Source organism: Carassius auratus, chromosome 9 (genome assembly GCF_003368295.1).
Source record: "Carassius auratus strain Wakin chromosome 9, ASM336829v1, whole genome shotgun sequence".
Lineage (NCBI taxonomy): Eukaryota > Metazoa > Chordata > Actinopteri > Cypriniformes > Cyprinidae > Carassius > Carassius auratus.
In genome coordinates this window covers 5,885,820-5,909,149 of record NC_039251.1, presented here as the reverse complement: position 1 = coordinate 5,909,149, position 23,330 = coordinate 5,885,820, and the positions used below count along the sequence as shown (strand labels likewise).

The 23,330-nt window shown below is 36.2% G+C and overlaps 1 protein-coding gene across 2 annotated transcripts in view; it reads right to left on the bottom strand.

The window, feature by feature from the left end:
• Positions 1-20,774, bottom strand: part of LOC113108221 (interleukin-1 receptor type 1-like) — a 72,000-nt gene extending 51,226 nt beyond the window's left edge. Inside the window, exons 1-3 of one of the 2 annotated variants that reach the window (XM_026271115.1) lie at positions 20,682-20,774; positions 20,333-20,513; positions 18,838-19,073 (exon numbers count right to left, since the gene is read on the bottom strand). In XM_026271115.1, coding sequence (XP_026126900.1) covers positions 18,838-18,859 — 22 coding nt within the window. In that variant the 5' untranslated portion in view covers positions 18,860-19,073; positions 20,333-20,513; positions 20,682-20,774. Of the gene's footprint in view, positions 1-2,737; positions 2,949-18,837; positions 19,074-20,332; positions 20,514-20,681 lie in introns of those variants that run through there. The other variant, XM_026271118.1, reaches the window with a different exon arrangement.
• Positions 20,775-23,330: the final 2,556 nt, after the last annotated feature.

Here is a 23,330-nt window from a genome sequence, read left to right as displayed (position 1 = left end):
GAGTCTCAGTCATCTCTGGCTTTTTAAACTGTAACCTTGAAACATGCATTTCCTGTAAACCTACTTTGAAATAAGTATTGTCAAAAGGTGCTATACTCATACAACATTTAACCATGCAAGGACTGTAGTAATGGTTATTTTTGTTTTTACTATGGGTTTACTGCAAAAGCTGTAGTAAAATCATGGTGATTGTAGTAAAACTATGGTTGATTTTGTTTTTTCTATGGTTTTACTGCAAAAGCTGTAGTAAAATCATGGTTATTGTTCAAAAGACTACAAATAATCCCGAATTATACACTTTTGATCAAAGCATCTGGTAAATGTTATTGTATTTGTACATGTAATATGAAATAAATGAAAATATTAATAAAGTTGCGTCTGTTCTTGAGAGTGGTGTGTATTGTTTTATTATAAACCAGCGGCGGTAGCCGCGGGTGGTCCGTAACGATGAGCAAAACGCCGGTGAACCGCGTCCACGCAGAGCGGCCGGGATGTATCGTCTCAGCATCGGCCGGAGAGCATTTCCGATCAGAGGCCGACGTCGCCGAGACATCTTGCCTATTAGCAAACGCTCCCTGAGCGATATCGTCCCGATGGAATTTTGTAGGTCGGCTCGACATCGGCACAACGTATGTGTGCTGTCTGGGTTTACTTGTTTTATTAAATTTTCTCAACGATAGTAAATTATTAGTGTTTAAAGATGTATTATTTAGGTTTTAAACCAGTATTTCAAAGGGAATGACCTGTATTCTGACCTGAGACACAAGAAAGAGAGAGAAAAAAAAGAAAGAAAAATGTTGGGATTGAACACAGAGAAAGCAATAAAACAACTACATATCATGTAATGTACATTCAAATTACATTACATGAATATGTCACAGTTATACTAAATTAGCAGATTTGTAAAACAAAAAAATAAACGAAATCAACAAGCAAGACAAATGTGAGCTTTCAATTAATAATTTTCCAAACCTGACTAAATAATTGGAGGCAATTTTTTTTAACTGCACGTAGAACACAAACCTCTGAAATCGGTTGATAAATGTGAACGTTATCGTGTTTTTATTCAGTAAAAACCGCAGCTCCCCCGTTTACTTTCATTTGTTTTAAGGCAGTCTTGCCCTCACTAACATGGCGGACGCGTTGACGTATCGCGGCAACGGCTCAAAGCGGCCAATGAGGCGTCTAGGTATTTATATGTCTATGTTAAAAAATAACCCAACTATAGAACCTTCCCATCTATGGGTTATTTATTTCAACCCAACCCATTTGCTCGAGCAGCTTCATTCACTGGTCCGATCCGATAAATGGTCTGTGCGGATTTTCTAGCTTAATTCTAATGATTTTCGTCAAACTTTTTTTATTAACTTTGAGTAATACTTGTCTGAAAAGTTTTGCAGGGTAATCTTTTAATGTATTAATGCTGGCGAACAAACAGGAATAGCATTCATTTATAATCGATCTGATTCTCTGGGGGAAACAAACGGACTAAAGGGAATTAAAACTTTTTTTAACTTATAAAAAATAATAATTAACGCATCAGACAAATTATTTAATGTTATAACAGTTATATACATCATAGGATTATATTAACAGTTAACTACCTTTCATAATCAGGCAGGCTGTCTCTGATGTCGCTGACTGGACCGTTAAAATTTGAACCGGGATGAAGCGGGAAACATTATTTAACCCAACAGTAGGGATATAACTAAAAAGAACCCGGCAAAAAAAAAAAAAAAAAAAAAAAAAAAAATGACCCAATAAAGTTTAAGATAACCCAACACATTGACCCAATATGTGTAACACAACGGTTAGGTTAAAAACAACTATTTTTTACTGTGTGTGGCACTGTTCGCTGTGTTTAAAAACTAAACTCATTTAAGCTTTGTCTGTTTAAACATTTAAGAGCCAGAGGATGCGAGCTTGCGCGTGCAGTGAGAAGATTTGTGCATGCTCGCAAACCCGCGCCTCAGAACTCTCGCAAATATTAAGCTCTCTCTGAAGTATTGTGTTTCAATGGAAAAATTCACACACAAACTATGTCAAAATGCCCGTTTTGGTAAGTATCCTTTCTGTACCTAAAAGCTTGTGCTATACCTGCCTTAAAAAAAAAATAAAAAAATCAGTGTTTATTGTTTGCATCTTTACTCTGTTGTATTTATTTGTGCTGTTGCTAATTGGATAGAATATTCTTCTTATTTTTTTATTAGAAAGTATAGTACCCCTAGCGTACACACACACACACACACACACACACACGTAGGATGAATGAACAATTTAATAAGTGGAAAATAAAGTATGCTATAAAACAAAGCAAATTTTAAAAAGCAGCATTACAAAAACAGTGATGAAAAAAAAAAAAACTTGGACAAACCATGTTCGGCATGTTATAAAAGCTTTTAAAGAAATCAAAATAGTGGAAAAATAAAAGCATTTGATTCAGGAGCAAAGATCAGGGATTTAGAGTTATGTGCAAGTATTTAAATTGTGTTATTAAAGCTCTTGAGTCTGTAGGCCTACCTTACAGACACGTTTATGGTAGAATAATTATAATAGTAGAAGAAAGTCAGAACAAACACAGTCGGATTCAAGCATCGTCCTGGATATTATCCGGGATTATCCAATGCAATATCCTCTATAGAAGGAAGCCATGCACATTCAAATATACTGTGAGGATTTGAGCTATTATTGTGCAGTGGCGGCTATTTTAATTTAAGAATAGATGTTCTTCACTAACCTTATAAAATAGGACAGACATTCACTTCTGCTGTTGTTCTTCAGTTCTTTCTACAGTAACTCCTTCCCAGAGGTTTATTTCTGTTCTGGTTCTTGAATGTCACATATTTCTTCTGTGTGTCAGAATGGCTTTTTATATTCATGATCTGGTCAATGGTCAGCAGCAGGGGATTCATCATCGGATCATGATGATTTGGAGGCTTGGGAAAGGAACCTCCCATTTCCTGTTGGAAGAACAGCTTCTCAAATATTCTTTCTTCTCACTCAAAAAAATGCTGGTTTGTTTAAACCCAATTTTAGGTCAAATATTTTTAACCCAACAGTTGGGTTAGTCTATATAATATTTAATATTTAATTATTTGTTAATTATTTTTTTACTTGAAATAAAATTAAATGAAACATACATACCTTACAAATATAACCACAAAAATATATAAAAATATTACAAAAATGTATTGTATTTCAGCTAGTTGTCAGGGCAAAATTTCTCATTTTAATTTTGTGTTACTTGATGAAAAAAAAAAAAAAACGACAAAAATAATAAAATGAATAAAACTTTAACTAAAATTAAAACCAAAATATTAAATTATTAAAAGTTAAATAAACTGATACTTTAACATTCTCATATTCTTCTTTATTTTCACACATATTATTATGCTGACATTAATTATTAAATGTATTAAATAAAATGTAATAAAATGAAAAATAAATCTCATAATAAAAAAATATATAATTTAATGCATTCAATAATGACATTTATTTTAATAATTATACTGGTAAAAATATGATGGAATGCAAAATTTTTAACTTTTCTTTTGAAACCCAAAAAAGTTAAGCTAAATGTGTTAAACATCTTATGGCCACAAGATGGCGAAGTCGTTTAATTGTGCATTATTATCTTTTCAAACACTTGGTTTTAGAAAGGCTTTATTTAATAAACACAGCATGGCATTATAATAGAAATTAAATAAATCAGATTAAAAACTAGATGACGGGAAAAAAAAGTTATCACTGTGTTAAACAATGGAAAGGTTATGCACACAGTCTTTTTAATTAAAGAGTGTAGTCAGACAGGCAGGATCCAGTAACACCAAACAGTAGGTTTCCATTCAAAGTTGCAAAATTAACTTGCGAGCAAATTTGGAAAATAAAAAAATAAAAAAATAATAATAATAATAAATAATAATAATAAAAAAAATCACACAGACTTTGCTCAGTCATTTCCAAGTGACCGTAATAACACTTCAGATACTGTGAAGTGAAGTCACATAACTTTCATGCTCCATGGAGGAATTTATTAGAAAAATGCATTTTCATCTACCATTATTCGCATTAAACCTTTTTCGCAAGCCAAAATCCACCTCAAGCGAGCATTAAAACTTTTTTGTGAATTAAGGCATTTTAATTCGAAATTCAGTGTTTCCATCACTCGATTCTGGGTGTTTTGTGCATGTTCATTTTGTATTAATTCCTGCTTCACAAGCACTTGTGCTGACCATTCTATGATAATCTTCTTTTATTTTTATCATATATGCATATCATAAATCTTTGCCTTTTTACACAGACTCATTTATTCATATATTGTGTAAAACAATGACTGACATGTAAAAGACTCATTTATATAGACTTAATACTTTTTTTTTTAATACAGGTTTTCATAGCACAAACTGATTTATCAAACTGTTCAGAAATGTCTGGTTTGTCTGGAACGCAAAGACAGCTTTTTAAACATTTTGACCACAAGATGCATCTTGCTTGTAGATGTTACTACACTTAGAGTGAAGATAACCTGTGGCAAACATGTTTAATATTTAACATCAGAAATCCTGACGTGTGGGGGGAACCCAGAGGACAAACGCGTGCATGCTCTGGAGATTACGAAACAATATCCACTCAGAAAGCGAGATGATGGAAGATGGAAGCAGTCATAGTGCAGCACAAAGTGAAATTGATGTGGACAGCAGAGATGGAGGATCAGCTTGATGATTTGTGGCAACAGCATGAATGTTTATACAACGTGTTGTGTATAAAATAATTTCCAAACACTATCATTGCAATTTGTTCCTGCATATCGTCCGCAAAACTTATTCTGAAGTTTTGTGAGATTCTGCAAGATTTCCTGTGTTCACAGTCGAGACTCTGGTTGAAAATCTGTTTCTGTGTGGTGTGCTATCTTTTTCACATCATGGCACACCACACACTATAGGAGCTAAATGTAAAAAATATTTTGGTGTGTACCCAGCTCAAAGGACCCTCAGACTGTGAGAAAGAATATTCTGTGGTCTGGTGAACCTCAATTCCATGCATCGTGTTTGAAGGAAACAGGCTCTGCTCATCACCTGCAGAGCAGCATCCCAGAAGTAAAGTGTGCTGGTAGCTGCTTCATGCTGGTAGCTGTTTTTCAGCGGCAGAGACCAAGGGACTCGTCAGAGTAGATGACAAGCTCAGTTCACCAAAATATTGAGGTAGCCTGGCCTAACTGGCCAACCATCGATGAGCGTCTGTACGATCCAGCCAATGAAATGAGATCTTTTTGAGGCAGGCGGTTTGTTGGCGTGTATTATTTTAATAGATCAATTTATTTGAAAATTAAAATGGATATTGCAAAATTCATCTTCTTCTTCTTCAAAAAGAAGCCCCCCCCCCCCAGCCAAAACACTTCCCAGACAGCAACATAGTGTTGGCCCAGATCTGGCCCACATCTGGGCCGCATGAAATCGCATGAAGTAAATCGCCCCCAGCCAAAACACTTGAATGCCAAGATACAACAGCTTCAGGTATCTGTAACTTTTAATCTTAGTATTATATTTCTTTTTCGGTTTTAAATTGTGTCTGATTTAACGTTACATTTTGAACATCTAACAGTTAACGGTTGCGCAGCACAGTCTTTAGGACACACACACATACCGCTCAGAACTCCCGAACTGATTCAAATGATTTGCGATCCCCAAACTGACTCAAATGATTCGCGAACCCACTACGAACTCCCGAACTGACTCAAATGATTCACGATCCTTAAACTGACTCAAATGATTCGCGATCCCGCTACAAACTCCCAAGCTGATTCAAATGATTTGCGATCCCCAAACTGACTCAAATGATTCGCGATCTCGCTCCAACTCCCAAACTGGAGTCAGATAACTCAAATTATTCGCGATCCCGCTCCGAACTCCCGAACTGCTTCAAATGATTTGCGATCCCCAAACTGACTCAAGTGATTCGCGATCCCGCTACGAACTCACGAACTGACTCAAATGATTCGCGATCCCCAAATTGACTCAAATGATTCGCGATCCCGCTACGAACTCCCGAACTGATTCAAATGATTAGCGATCCCCAAATTGACTCAAATGATTCGCGATCCCGCTACGAACTCCCGAACTGATTCAAATGATTAGCGATCCTCAAATTGACTCAAATGATTCGCGATCCCGCTCCGAACTCCCGAACTGACTCAAATGACTCGCGATCCCGCTACGAACTTCCGAACTGACTCAAATCATTTGCGATCCCAATACACATAATGCTATAAAAGTGTGCACATCGGGAGAAATAAACAGCAGATGTTCATGTTAACAACTTCTTTAACTTGAGCAAATGCTGCTAATACATATACATTTGTTAATAAAGTAAATAAAACGAAAACATGAATGCCATTGAGTGTTGCCACAGTAAGCAGGGAGTGGACCAGAGCATATGACAGTGTTGCTTGCAAGTTCATACACCTCTTTAACAAATTTTTTTTTTTCTGAACTCCGACTGGCGAATTCGAACATCATAAGCGCAGGTGTGAATAACAAACTTGCTGAATTGAAGTTATCATTAGCCGTACTTTAAAGTTTGGATGTGTGTCTCTAGTTCTGAAATCTTCTCTGTCAGCCTAACTATTTCTCTGCATTTATCACATGTGAATACCTCATTGCTGACAAAGCTAGATAAAATATACATGTTGCAAGTGGTGGAAAGAACAATAGCAGGAGAAGAAGCCATTCCTCATGCTGATGAATGTTTCAGAATTATAACTGTTTTTTAATGAACTTGTGAAAAATGGAGCTACAATCGCAAACCAATCACCAGCATATCAAACAGAACTGGCACTAATAATAACAGAAGTACAACAAAATTACTAAAACATATATATTTTTTAATGTTCTAAAATGTCAATTAATTTAAAATTCATTAAAATATTAATAAATTATTTTATATTTTATACTAAATTTTATGTGAATAAAAAATAACTGATGCACATTTTTTCAGACTTTTCTTAGAAATAAGAAATAGTTTATAGTTGTTTTTCTTAATACACGATTTTCATTTCAACATTCCACAAAAATAAAACTTTTTTTAATTTTTATTTTAGAGTTAATAAAATAAAACATTAATTAAGTAGCCTATAAATTGTTATAGATGCATACAGTATATCAAAGGTTAACTATTAACAACTAATAACATGGTGTTTCTAAAAAAGAAAATATTTAAAAATTATAGAAAAAAATTACTTTAGTATTTACATTTAGTATATAGTAGTATATATTATATTTATTCATATTTTGAATAAGCTTGAATTAATTTGGAGTTACTTTTTAGATTTTAGTTTATGCGATATTGTGTAATGTAGAAACGTTCATCTGTGAAGACTATTTAAAAGTTTTTTTTTTTTTTTACTATTTTTATTTACACACACACACACAAACACACACACACACACACACACACACACACACACAAACACACACACACACACACACACACACACTTTTATTTTTATTTTATTGGCATTTTTATTAGTTTTTGTTGTATATTTAAATACAAAGTTTACAGTAACAACACTGCTGTTCATAATGACGTTTATTGGTCATTCATTCTGAAAATGTATTTAAAACTGCACTTTATAAATTTTTTCCCTTATTCTTCTTCTCAAAGGCATATTGAAAGCATCCTCAGTTCAGTTCTGAAAGTCCCATAATCCTGATGCATGTAAATGCAGTTGTGGAAATAACGCTCATGAATGCTGGTTTTAGTGTTATTCAGCTCTGACCTCTACAGTTTCATTTACGCAGGTGAGAGTTAAAGCCAATCCTCCGCTCCATTGTGTCTCTCAAATTCCCATCAATCGCTCCCGAGCAGATCCGGGCCTTTGGAAATACGCCAGAGTTTTCAAGGACCAGCGTCTCCATTGTGTGTCTGGGCCTCATGTGTACTGTTAGATAGCTTCTCTTGTTTCCCCAAGTGTTGGACTTTCTCTGAAAAATCTACTACCTTGAAGGCTCACCTTTCCATTCTTCTTGAAAGCTCATGGTCTGTTTTCTGGAGAAAAGAGCTTTAGAAGCTGTTAAACAGCAGAGGACGGAATAAAGGACTAGAGGAGGTCTCACCTGCTGCTTTCAACACTGTGTGTCTGGATGTTTTGGTTTAATCAGTATTTACAGTGAGTGGAGAACTATATCGAGAATTAATGAATGCTTTTTGGTTAGCTGATTGTTGTATGCAGCATTTAACGTGCAAAATAATTAAATACATGCATACATACTGTACATAAATGACATGTTTTTCCATCTGCTGCAGATAGAGTACTTATCATTAATTAAACCTTAAATTAAAACCATAAAAATTTTACTCCATAAAAAGTATCTAATTACATTACTTATATTTTTAATGTATTACATTACATTTGCATAACTTTTTGGCACCTGCTAGGCTTTTTTTTTCTTCTCTTTTTTTTTTTTTTATAACAAAAAATCCAAAAGTTATATTTTTGGCAACTGTAAGACAATTGTGAAAAAAAAGAAGTGTGCTGGCAACCTCTCATTTTCATTTAATTTACCCTAAAAAAGTACAAAAAATCTAAAAGTAATAATTTATATATATATATATATATATTTATTTATTTATTTTATTTTTTTATTTTTTTATGATTTTTAAAGAATATCTAGTAGGCTATTATAAAAAAATAAGAATTAAAAAAAAAAAAAACTAAATTTATTTAATAACTTATTATTTTAACAACGACACTAAAAGAACACAGGCAGATATATTCCTGAGAGTGATCAGTCAGATTTTAATGAACCGTTTAATAAAAATGTTTTATTTCTACCACTAGATGGCACAATTTACCTGATTTGTGTTTTCATTACAATTTTTAAAAACACGAGCTGATATTAGTATAGCATGGGCCTACTAGCACACTATAGCCTGCTACTCATTCTGTTTCTTCTAATATACATATAAGTAAATGCTAGAATGCTACTCCACATTTCTGAATTCCCATTTTAGAGTACGTACTGAATTCAATGTACTTCCCTGCCTTTCCTGGACATACTGCATCTGTCATCTTAGCATTGTCCTTTAATTGTCCTGTTGTTAAACAAGTAAATGAACCACGAGGAAATTACGCTCTATATGAGAGATGCTCTACATACAATTCTCTGCCATTTTCATCCTTTCAAATCAGCTCCCATGGCATTATGGGAAAGAGTCCACAGGTTGCACAGTTTAATTTCAACCTTTGATGACGCATTGTCGACTCTTTTTGATTAAACTATCACTAGTACAACCAAAATGCATTGCAAAGAGACCAGCAGAGCTCAGATGGAAACTAGCTTTACGAAAGAGTTTGCTTTAAATCTGAAAGGGACAGAAACATACTTTTTAGTACATGCATTTTATTTGACAGTTGTGTGGTTATCTCAACCGATTGTTGCGCATCACATTCGGATCATTTACGTGTCGTTTGCGCTGACTGGGATCATTTGAGGTTGTGTACGTTTATTAAACAATGCTGTTGAGAAAAGCCAGTGTCAACAGACCTGTATGTGGAACTAGTCAGCTGGTATTTGTCCGACAAATCCGAGTGACACTCCGTCAAACTCCAGAAGGCAGGCTATCAGTTATCCATGAGCTCCAACAATGTGGCAAATAATGAATAAGCAGCGTTTGACAGAGCGGTTACAAGCACTGGATAAACGGAGTAAGACATGCATTGTACACAGTATCAGAGCTCTTTGATTATCGCATTATCCTGTTAATACTGCGGCCGTTTGGATTCGGTCAGCAGACATGATCTTTTAACTAAGCAAACATCAGACTCGAGCGCTTCATCCAAGTGCCGCCAAACCCTGGAGAGATAGGCCTACTGTACAGGCTTATCTGCTCAAACACGGCCTGTTTCAATATGTACACTGGACTCCTTCATCACGGACGGCTATTGATTGAGATTACGATAGCACAGCTCCGGGATTTTATCTGTTCCATTGGGACTATTGACTTAAGCTCTCAAACACCAAATCAGTCGTCAAGTGCCCCTCTTGTATTTTCGCAAGGCTTTTCTTTAATCTCTCGCACACACAGTCGCATCTCGCAGGGCTTTCGGATGATGTCCCATCCCTTGCATTGACTCATAATAAACACACAATAATAAACCTAATTTAATTTCTGGGTGTTGAATAGCTGGCGTGGTTTACGCGTAGGATTAGGACTGTGTGACATTAGGGCCTTGTTTTAGTTAACCCAGTTTCAATGCAAACACGAGCACTTCAACAGAAGTCCGGATCGCCATATATTGTTTGTCGATGTTCTGTCTGACTGCTCGCCGTTCCTGTAAGGAGGGGCCCGAATGAAGAACACTTCAATTAATGGGCTTTTTATATACAGAAAAGAAAACACGATTCGTCCTGAAACACATATAGCTACACGACAGCTTGATTTTATGGTTTGAAATCCATGGCATTTGCATGGGTTGAATGAGGATGAATGGTTCTTTGTGGAATCAAATATGGTTCTTCTATGGCACCTTTTAAGCACCTTTATTTTTAAGAGTGTAACTGATCAAATTTAGGCTAAATTTTCTTAAAAGGAATGCAAGTTTCTTTGGATAAAAGTGTCTTGAGTAAACAAATAAGTATAGCACATGCAGATAAATGACAGGAATGGTTGCAACAAGACATTGTTACCACCACAGGAGCAACAGCAGAACACATTCATGGCTACAAGAATAAGCAAGTGTACATGTGTAAAAGCTTTTGCCCATGTGCTATCGCTGTAGGCCCACCATAAATTAGCTGTGGTTCCCTAAAAAAATAAGCTTTGTCAGATTATTATAATCTCCACAAATAAACTTGCTTATAAATGCAGTGGGTGTAAATGGACAATTATAAATGCTGTGAAGCTGAGAAAGCATGGTGTAGATGTGTTCACCTATTCATTTAATGTCCCCGACGATTCCTTTCAAGACAAGTAAAAGCTTTAAAAATATCACAAGGGGTATTGCTGCATGTTTTATAATACAATATCTTATCAGGCACTTTTCAGGCATTTAAGATGAAACCTATTCAAAAAATCCATTGACTTTAAGACAATGGAACCAGAAGGGATAAAATCCATTTGTTTCCGTGTTTTGGCCTATAAATACATCATTCCCACAAAACTCTATAGACATTAGTGTGATGCAATATTTAATTTGACATATATGAAAACGTGGCTGTATGGTCAATGCATGGGTAGTGATCATTCAGATGACCAATTATTGAAAAAACATATCCAATTTAAACAAACTAATAAATATATACATCCCGGTGGACACAAATGAAACTATCCTTCAAATTGTCAAAGCATCAGGAAAAAAAGAGAGAAAGAAATACAATGCATATAAATGAAATGAATAATTCATTTTTATAAACAAATAAATTTGAAATGCATGCTTGCATACATCTCTAAAAAATCCATAAAAATAGGGTAAATATACATGTATTGGTATTTTACAGGCTTATTACCTCTATTTTAATATTTTGTTGTACTGCATTGTGTTGTTTTTTAAACTTTTAATATGTATTTATTTTTTACAGTGCACATACATAAAATATAATTTTCGTCATCTGTATTTTTGCCTCATTTTCCAGTAAAAATTTCTCAGCATCCTGAAATCAAGATAAACAACAAAATTGTGTATACTACTGCTTGTTTAAAACATTAAGTATAATTCTTAAGCATAAGAACAATTTGAAGAGACAACCATTGAACACATCATGATGCAATATTAATTTCTGAGGTAAATTATGCCTAAACTATTCCATTCTTCAAAGCCATTGTCATTTGTATCAAATACCTGACTAAGGCCCATTTGTTTAACTGTAGGCTGTGTGTGTTGCCAGTAATTTATCAGCATTGTGCAACGGCTTTGAACACGACTCGTCCAATCAGAATCGGCATCAGACCTGTGTTTTTATAATGCGGGACTACATGATATAATGCTACATGAATACAGAGGTCAGAGCCACTCATTAATGTGATCTTACCTGTCACAGACAGTGTAACAGCAGCATGACTAACACAACAGACAAACACAGTGTGTTACTCTTATTCACAGGAATATGTCGCACCCTCCCTCTGTACACACACACACTGTATGAACGCTGCGGATGTTGTATCTGTCTGTGTCTCTCACGCATGTTCAGATGCCAGAGTGCCTTCTTGGCTTTTGTCTGCTGTGTTTGAAGAGCATGCATGCTCCATTTGAGTTATGAAGCTAATATTGTGCTTATATTGTATTTGACATGACTGCAGTTTTTGCTCTGTTTAACATGCCGAACTGTTGTTATTTTATCATGATCTCTTTTTAATTGCAGAGGTTGTGGTTATTTGCCATTGCTTGGTGTGGTTCGGTCATGCTCTACCAACAACAAATGAGTCACTCGCTCTGGGTCTCTGAGGTTTCTCTGGAAAGAGACACAGACAGTGTTTTCAGATGACAGAACGTCATTGTTTGAGAAGACTATAAAGTGTCAACAAGCTTTTCTGAAACCTTTGTATGGTGTTGTCAACAGGTCTGTGTTTTATCAGACAGATCTGGTTGAAGTACAGTCGAGTCATTTAATGTCACGGATGTTTAATATTAGATTCAAGTAGATTCATATGCACAGCAAAAATTTAAATTTTAAAATGCATAAATAAGAAAATTAAGCAAGTTATTTAAAATTATTAAATAATTTATAATTTTCCAATACATTTAAATATAAAGGTTGTAGGTTCGAATCCCGGGGAACACACGTTAGTAAAAATTGATAGCCTGAATGCAATGTAAGTCGCTTTGGATAAAAACGTCTGCTAAATGCATACATTTATTAATTTATATATATATTATATACACACACATTCACAGGGGCGGATCTGCCGGGGTGGGCAAGTGCCACCCTAAAAGAAACCCCGGCTGCCACCCCAGTTGGCATCAACGAATTAAAGGTTATGGCCAATTTGAAAATTTAGGAGCGCGAATCTTTCGTGATGAGGCTCCGAACTCCCGAACTGATTCAAATGATTTGCGATCCCAAAACTGACTCAAATGATTCGCGAACCCGCTTTGAACTCCCGAACTGATTCAAATGATTCGCGAACCCGCTACGAACTCCCGAACTGACTCAAATGATTCGCGATCCCCAAACTGACTCAAATGATTCGCGACCAAGGGGCAAGGAACTCGACCGGAAGTTGAAGTCGGATGGGGGCTGCCATCTTTTAGCAGAACTTCACTTGCGTTAGCATTCCCATTGACTCCCATTCATTTTGGCGTCACTTTGACAGCGAATAACTTTACATCTGAGGCGTTTAAAGACTCTGTTTGTCCATTATTTATTTCTAAAGATACACGACAATGTATAAAGGGCTCCATTACCTTCTATGTTACATTATGGCCCCGTATAAACAGTTTTTGTAAAAAATAGGCTAACGATTGCGTCATAACCACTCGGCTCTCTGTCGCATTGCCGTACAGACAGGAGGAGAAGCTCGCAGGCAATTAACTTAATATGGCGTACTGGCGTTACATTTTAAAATACTATACAAAATAATTAATCAGAATACTTACTCCTGCTCACTCACGACAAAGAACTCCCCGCTCAAGCTCGCCGTCTCTGCAAGATTAACGATGGCAGTTTACACGCACAGCTACTAGAAGATTTACATCTGTCAGACAGGTTGCTGACGTCGTCAAGCTTCGTTTGAGTCTGCGCATCAGAAACGGAAGTGCTAAAAAACGCTAAAACTGGGCTTCATTTGTCTCAATTGAGTTCCAATGGGGTCGCTGTGTCCATTTCTTTTACTGTCTATGTTCGCGACCCCGCTATGAACTCCCGAACTGATCCAAATGATTCGCGATCGCCAAACTGACTCAAATGATTCACGATTCCGCTCCGAACTCCCAAACTGACTCAAATGATTCGCGATGCCCATAACTGATCCAAATGATTCGCGATCCTGCTCCGAACTCCCGAACTGACTCAAATTATTCGCGATCCCGCTCCGAACTCTGAAATATTCAGATATAGATGGAATTTAAAAAATAAATTAATAATTTTCGATTTTCAAGTAGCCTATTACACCTGTCAAACATAGTCTATTTTGCTGTCAATACTGTTGACGGTGTCCTTTATCAGTAGGCCTTATATTTATGCTCAACATGAAGTATATAGATATTGTTGTCATGAAGACAAGACCCTGGTCTGTCGGCGGCCTCCCTCTATGTCACCTACAGCAGCAGCAGCGCCGCATAGACTGTATAAAAACACAGAAAACGCGAAGCAGCCGCCACGCAGCAGAACCTCCACGCTCACGACACGCAGCCAGTGTGTCACAGGCCTGAGACTAAGGAGGAAAAATTGATTATCTATCAATAAATGAAGCTTTACTTAAAGCACAGACTTTGAGATTTTAAATAACTAACGTTACAGTGGTGCAGTCTACTACGTGATAAGTTACCCACTTTTAAAAAGCATGAGGATACGTAACAACTTTGTTTTGTGTCAGAACTAACTTTCACACTTTTATTCATAAATTCACCCCGTTTGTGTTTGAAAAGAGACAGGGATTGAATCGCGGAAATGGAACTTGCTGTATAAAGCAGAACGTCACGGAATTCGGCCATATTTGAATGAATAAATCAAAAGTAGAGCATTTAATCAAATCTCGATATGGACTTGTGTCTGCAATATTAAAGGTGTTCAGTACCGTCGCTCCCTAAACGCAGAGTAGCCTACGCAGTCTGCGTAGAGCACCAACTGCCAGAGGGGACACCATCTACTGTCTATGGGCACCATCCCAGTTGCTCCAAAAAAAAAAAAAACTTCCTCCATTCTCCTATCCGCGCTCGCACCTCATGTTTGCGGCTGAATGTTCATAATTGATGGATGAACATCTATGCCCGGGTAGAGTACATCAGCAATCCAGCGAAGAGAAAGGAAAACTAAAAGTAAAAAAAAAGCAGGCATAAAGTTGGCTTTACATTGGACGAGTCTCAAATTTAGGGACCGTCTCTAAAGTTTGTGTGATGTTGGTACACTTTTCTAACGTCAGTAGCATTTGAGGAGAATGACTTATAGTCATAAAAACAACTGTAATTGTTCATGTAGGTGTCAGCTATAATGCACAATTAAATTAAATGTTTGATATTTATTAAAATAACCTGTAAATCATATGTAAATTATACAACTCTTTTACATGGGCTCAAACGCAAATTTGAAATTCAAGAGCATTTGAGGAGAAAGACTTGCAGTCATAAAACTATTGTAATGTGTTCATCTAGGTGTCAGCTACAATGCACACTTTATACATTTTTAATATATATTAAAATAAAGTATAAATCATTTAGGTGAAAACGAGGCCCGTTTATCACTTTCGGGCATTCCTGTGAAAGTTTTTTTTTTTTTTTTTTTTTCAGGTTCCCTTATGACATGACATCATTCTTGTAGCCATGGTAACTGCAAATTAACCATGGTTTTGTTACTTCAAATAATAATTTACAAAGAAGTATTAAAGCTGCAGTAGGTAACTTTTGTAAAAATATATTTTTTACATATTTGTTAAACCTGTCATTATGTCCTGACAGTAGAATATGAGACAGATAATCTGTGAAAAAAATCAAGCTCCTCTGGCTCCTCCCAGTGTCCTACTGCCATTTGCAGAAAGTCATCCGCTCCCGGTAAAAAATAACCAATCAGAGCTGCGGTCCGTAACTTTGTTTGTGTTCAAAATGTAGAAAAATTTATAATAATAAGCGAGTACACCATGAATCTTTTTTCCAAACCGTGTTTTTAGCTTGTCCTGAATCACTAGGGTACACCTATAATAAGTGTTTATATTCAGACTATTTTAGATTGCTTCGGGGGTACCGCGGCGGAGTAACACAGTACCTTTGTGATTCTTCATAGACATAAACAGAGAGAAGTAGTTCCGGCTACGATGTTCTTCCGCAAGACGCAAGCAGTTCTGTTTATTAACCGCTTGAGCGTCAAAAGTTCCCTACCGCAGCTTTAATATACTGTATGCATTAGTGAGTGTGGGGGTGCTTATGGGGTACGGTCACTTATTCCTTATATGAACTGTTTAAAAATGCAAGACATTGATTGAATAAGAATAAGTTTGTAAATGATAGCCTGTGTCCTTTTGTAGTGTGCACATATATTTATCATCAAAATGTGATAACTGTGACTAAATTCAGTATATAGAAAGTTAATACTTTTATTCAGCAAGAATGCATTAAATTAAATCCCAAAATCAAACCTTTACCCTCATTTCTGAAGATCATGTGACACTGAAGACTGGAGGAATGATGCTGAAAATACAGTTACACATCACAGAAATAAATATATTTTACAATATATTCACATTGAAAATAGCTATTTTAAATTGAAATAATATTACACGTAGTGAGCAAAATAAACTTAATTCAAAGAAAGGTGTTCCAATTTCAACTTCCAAATTTTAAACAGTAGTGTACATACATAAAATATAACTTTCTTAATTTGTACTTTTGCCTCGTTTGAGTAAAAATATTTTCACATCCTTAAAACGTTATAAGTATACACAGTACACACACATATAAACAATAACTTTTATTTTGAATGCGATTTTATATATATATATATATATATATATATATATATATATATATATATATATATATATATATATATATATATATATATATATATATATAAACAAAAACTAATAATAATAACAAAAACAACAAAATTACGAAACTTTAAAATTAATGTGAAAAAAACTGAAGCAAAATATCAATAAAAACGAAAAAAATAACTGCTGAGAAAGTTTGTTTTAACATACATACTTCAAATGAGAAAAAACAATTTGAAAAGACAACCAGTGTGTAAATGATGATATACAGTAACGCTCATTTTGGGCTAAACCCGGCCTTAAATAGCAGATGCAAACATGCTGACTGTAATTTTTTGGGAGGCAGTGATGCTTCACAGCTGAAGCTGCTTGATGATATCAGGCGTTTGTGTAAATTGAGCACTGAGGAGGTTAACTGTATAAGTGTGATGCTGGACTGCTGATATATGTTCTGTCCTCTATTTAATTGCTTGAAAGGAGCACAGAGAGACCGCTGTGGCCCGGCTTTGACAATGAGAAAGGTCTCAGGAATATATCAGAGCTGGAGGTAAACGGAGATGCAGGTGCTCCGTTCTTCACTGTTATGATGTCCTCTGTGCTAAAAGAGCAGACCTGAACACACGCAGAGCTCCACACCTTATCTAGATGAGGACAGGGAACTACAATTTGCCACACGGCCTACAGTGAACAAACCCCGCTGCTCTACATCTACAGACGGGACGGGGACGACTGTGACGAGACGCTGCTGAATCACAAAAGTGGTGCAAATCTCTGCTGGGGGTGTCAGTGTGAGAAACTGCTTGATGTTATTGTAGCTGATAGCCTGACATGACCATCATATTGCAATATTCCAACAAGAATCAGGGTTATTATCTTTAACTAAAACCATAGAAAAACATTTCCTGGAACATTAATTGAAATATAATGGAAAACTTAAAAAAAAAAAAAACCTTTTATTTTGTTCAGTTTAAGCACTAAAATAAGATCTATTTATCAATCTATACACACACACACACGCACGCACGCAAATATGGTACTAAGAACATTAAAATCAGTGAGCTTTTAATAGTCATATGGCAGGATATATATATACAGTTACATTTAGTCATTTAGCAGATACGTTTGTCCAAAGCGACTTAGAAACGAGGACAATAAAAGCAGTCAAGACTAACAAAAGAGCAGCAATATTAGTACAAAGGACGCGGTTAGATATTTATTCTGTGAAACATGAAAAACAGTGTGAGCGACCAATGATTCATCACTGAATGCAGATACTGTATCACTCTTTATTTCTCTGATATTGCTTTGATTTAATGAAAATGAACTCAAAAGTTAACTGATGTAAAAGGCCTACAGTCTGAAGTTTGACCTTACTTGAATACTTTAAGTTAGTACTGTTGAATAGATGCAGTGATCAAATCTTTTTGTTGCTAATGAATCATTGACTTTGAATGAATTTATTCCCTCCATCACGTGCAGGGTCTGGAAATGTCTAGAAACTCCTGATGTGAATGCAAGCTAAAGCAGCAATCATGAGAATAGAAATAAAGAACAATATCTACTGATAGCCACAAATGCTGTGGATTATTACGTACAGCAGTGTTTCTCTCCCGCTAGATTGTGACCAGAAACGGGTCTGATGGGTCATGGACAGCAGGGAAAAATTAATGAATCATGCAAATTTACGACTAATTAAACATATCTTTTGTGTGTGTGTGTGTGTTGAGGTTAAAGGTTTTGTCTAGTCAAACTTGACAGCATTTTGGTGCAAATGTTTTATAATAAAATATATGTAAACAATTATGTTCTTTATGATTTGGGTTACAGTTTTAGTTGAAGATAACCATGAATTGGTTATCATGACGTGTGACGCTGTGTCATCCTTAAAAATAATATACAAAACTCTACAAGTTTATACTGACCGCAAAGTGTTTTATGCATAGAGTAATGTTTTGTTTTCCCCCTGAAGTACTGACAAACAGCAAAAGCAGAATAACATGCAAACAACAAGTATCAGGAGGACGAAACGATAAAGTGCCAAAAATGCAGTGCAGTTGCCACAATTAGAGAGATTTAATTCAACAGCAATCCTCAGACGTGGAAATCAACACATTGCATCAATGCTAATAATACAGACAGTAGTCTAATGATTTATTCAGGCTCTGTCCTCAGAGAATGGCATTTAATTTCTTAAAAATGTACCTTTTCTCCAAAGACACTGCATGGTTTTCTTGACTGTTTGACTCGTTGGGTCCAGGTGAGTTGAGTTAGTGTCAGGCAGGTGGTCGTCTGGAGCTGCTGCTGCTGCTGTGTTTGAGAGGCCATTTCATGCCTGGCTAGGCCTGCTTTGTGGCCCAATTCTCCTAATCTGGAAATAATTATTGTGGGATTACCCATCTGCACTTTCACAGAAATGGGCCAAGGGTGTAGTCACTGCTCTAGAGGGACAAAAAGACACAGAGAAATAGTGCACATGAGGTGTTTTCCAGGCATGCAAATAAGCATTAATGTCTCCATTTCCAATTTTCTAAGGAATAAACAATTGGGATTTTTTTTTAATAAACTGCCAAAAGATGAAAACAATTGTTTGTTGTAAGCATTTACAATCTTTTTTTAAAGTTTCAGTTTCATGGGTTTGATTAACTTAAAAGAACCAATTCAGAGTAATTCGTTTGTGAAACATGCTTTGATTCACTACAAAGAATCGACTCACTAGAGTAATTTGTTCGGGAATCGGACTACACTTCTTACGCTGCATCCATTTGATTCACTACAAAGAATCGACTCACTAGAGTAATTTGTTCGGGAATCGGACTACACTTCTTCCGCTGCATCCATTTGATTCACTACAAAGAATCGACTCACTAGAGTAATTTGTTCGGGAATCGGACTACACTTCTTACGCTGCATCCATTTGATTCAATACAAAGAATCGACTCACTAGAGTAATTTGTTCTGGAATCTGACTACACTTCTCACGCTGCATCCATTTGATTCACAACAAAGAATCGACTCACTAGAGTCATTTGTTCGGGAATCGGACTACACTTCTTAGGCTGCATCCATTTGATTCACTACAAAGAATCGACTCACTAGAGTAATTTGTTCGGGAATCGGACTACACTTCTCACGCTGCATCCATTTGATTCACTACAAAGAATCGACTCACTAGAGTAATTTGTTCTGGAATCTGACTACACTTCTCACGCTGCATCCATTTGAGTCACAACAAAGAATCGACTCACTAGAGTCATTTGTTCGGGAATCGGACTACACTTCTCACGCTACATCCAATTGATTCACTACAAAGAATCGACTCATAGAGTAATTTGTTCGGAAATCGGACTACACTTCTTACACTGCATCCATTTGATTCATTACAAAGAATCGACACACTAGAGTCATTCGTTCGGGAATCGGAATTCACAGCTGCACAAGTCTGATTCATTAAAAAGAGCCGACTCATACAATAGGGAACCGATTTATTGGTTTAGCAGCATCCATTCAATTCACTACAATGACTCATTACAATTATTAGTTCGGGAATCCTGTCACAGTAAAGGCAAATAATACAAATAAATATCCTTATTCAAACCGAGACCTTTACAAAATACTTCTAAATGAATAAAAAGGACGCTCATGTTTTAAATGACAGTTCAAAAATGGGACGCTTCTCAGCTCCCGTCTAAATGTTTACCATCAGAAGTTTTCTGTTCCAGTATGAGTAACTTCACAAAAGCAGGGAAATGCCTGGCACACATTCAGAGGTTGAGTAGCAGGTGTGGCACATCAGCCAAACCCAAAGAACTGCACAAAGCAGGTATGAAAGCCAATCTCTCCTCTACAATACCTGAGTGATGTTTGCGGCAGATACCAGACTAAAGAGAAACAAAAACATTGTGCGGCATTAAAGAGCTCAAATTATACATGGCTTCACCATGTCATTGTTCACATGACCACATTCAGCTCTCCTTCTTTGAGCCTTAGGAGTTTTTAGGTGCAGTAGCCAAAATGCCCACTCATATAAAATCATAAAAAAGTCTTACTGTTTGCTGTCAGATCCATTGCTTTTAACTGCCCCATCTTGAAATTCTTGGAACGGGACTGTTTGCTGACAAACACTCTTAAAAATAAAGGTTCTTTAACGGCATTGATGGTTCCATTAATCTATAATAAAGGTTCCAGAAAGGCAAGGAAAGGCAAAGCAGGCACATTTCATTCACAATGGCAATTCAAATTGCTTTACATAAATGAAAGTCAAATAATAATTGATAATAATAATAATCACAGCAATAAAAACAATGAAATTAAAAAACCTACTGTTAGTGTGCTCTTAACACAAACAAACATTCTCAAGCTTTGCTTAACCTCTTCCCCACTAAGTGGAAAATCCTCCCAAAATACCCAACAATACTTACTTTGACCATCATAAACCAAGCAAACACAACTCAAAGGTCCTACTGATTAACCAACAAAGCTGTCTTTCTTTACCCACATTCTTTTTACTTTCACAGCACTTACTTTAACCTTCTGTTTAGACTTTGAAAAGATTTAAAAACTGATTTAAAATGAATTAAAACAGTTAAGAATAGAACATTATTATATGTATTAAATACAATGCAATCAGTTCAGACATCGCACAGAGCTCAATCAGTCAATGCACAGCTAAACAGATGAGTTTAGATTAGTAAATAGCACACTACTGTTTTTTGTTAATGCATCTCTTTTTGACAGAGACAGATCTGGATTCAGTGGCAGCAGAGATCAATATATCTATGTAAATACAGAAGTGATCAGTGCTACATCCTTATTAACAATAGATGAAATTAGTAAATCTAGAGTGTGTCCACGATTGTGTGTGCACATGCTGAATCAGGCCAAAAGTGTTTAAAACAGTCACAATTTTTTTGTAGTTTTGATTTCTGCATTATCTATGTGAATAAAATCCCCACCAATAGCAAATCCATCAAACTCTGAGGAAATCATGTGAACTGTAACAAAGGCTGGAGAGTATTTTGGAGGCCTGTAAATAATGATAAACAGAATGCGTGGAGCATCTTTCACCAAAATCCCTATACAGTATATTCAAAAGACAAGTGGCGCTTGCTCGCATTGATAGAGCAACTACACCTTTCCGAAAAGGGTTTTGTAAAGAACGACTTCTCCACTGTGAAGAACCGTTTGCTAAATGGAAAGTTCCATGGATCTTAAAGGTTCTGCATGGAACAAAAGATGCATTAAAGAACCTTTATTTTAAAGAATGTAGATCCTTTCAGACACACACACACAAAAATGGTTCTTCAAAGTGGACAAATGCTCTTCAGATTATTAAAAAATTCTTTACACTACGAAGAAAATAGTTTTTTGTTCACTGAGGAACCAAAAATGGCATCACTGTGAAAACCCTCTTTTGAGCCTTTATTTTTTAAGTATGGAAAGTTTAAAACCTGTTGAAAAACATTAATTTGATACCTTTATTTGTCCATGAATCAAGTGTACAGTCAAAATATTGCAGGATAGTCAAGTTTATTCAATAACAAATTTGATTCAAGCTTATTTCACAACTTTCTTCCATTAAATATTGACATTTTCGATGTTGCTTCAGTCACTTTTCATTGTTTATATTGCAATATAACGTTCAACACTGATGCTCAAATAAAGTTGAACGATTTGCCCCATTTGCAACAATCTGGCTTTTGCTGATCCAGACTGACTGGTCAAAAGAGCCTGCGAATAAAGCCAATTACTCCTGTGTACTCCATGTACGGTGACGCATTGTTCTTGCACAATGCGCTCTCGGGTCACAATGGAAATCACGGACGCTTTGTGCAGCTGAACAAAAGTGGCATCATTTGGTGACCCTTTTCAACTCTTGTTTGCAGGTGCCTTTTATGGCGGACTCTTTCAGGAAGGAAGATCCTCTCGCTTTTTATGCGAGTTAGGGGCATTGTTAGGGCCGTTTCCCAATGCTCATTGTTTCAATGGTTGTCAGAGAGAATCAAATGAAACTTCATTAACAAAGGCCGTAACTGCTTCGTCCGATGCGGCGGAGAGGCCCTCTCAATGTGAGGAATTGTATCCTTATCTGGGCCCTTCCAATGACGTGTTTGCACCTCGCCGTGCGACGCGTTCACCTCGTCCCGCAGCCGGCGGGGGACTCCTTTAAGCAGAGTGACCCTGCACCTCAGCAATATTGTGTTTTCCTGGCTCGTATTCAGCAGTCACGTAGTGTATTGAAAGATTCGCCTGCATCCTTTCTGGCAGAACTGCAAGGTCAAATAAAGCATCTTGAGCAATGCAGAGAGCTCCTCCTTTGTGCTGGCGTGACCTTTAAATCCTAGTTTGCTTCCACTGTCACAGACTGTGCATTGGGATGTGTGAAGATAATAGCAGGGTTGTGTCAATGGATGGGCCCCCTGTGTGGGCCCTTGGCCCTTGATGGGCTCTCAGAGGTTTGGACCTCTTATATCCTATTAAGTGTGCTAATAGTGAACCTAACCATATAATTTGGAAAATACTACATTAAAGAGGCCCTACTTTTGTACTTTTTTACTTGGTATTTTTGTATTTTATTAATACAAAAAATCAATCATCCTGAAATCAAGATACTCTTACGTGAAAAGCAAAATGAAGATATTAAGTGAGCTTTTGCTTAAAACAAGAAAATCTGCTAATGAGGTCAGAAAAATAATCAG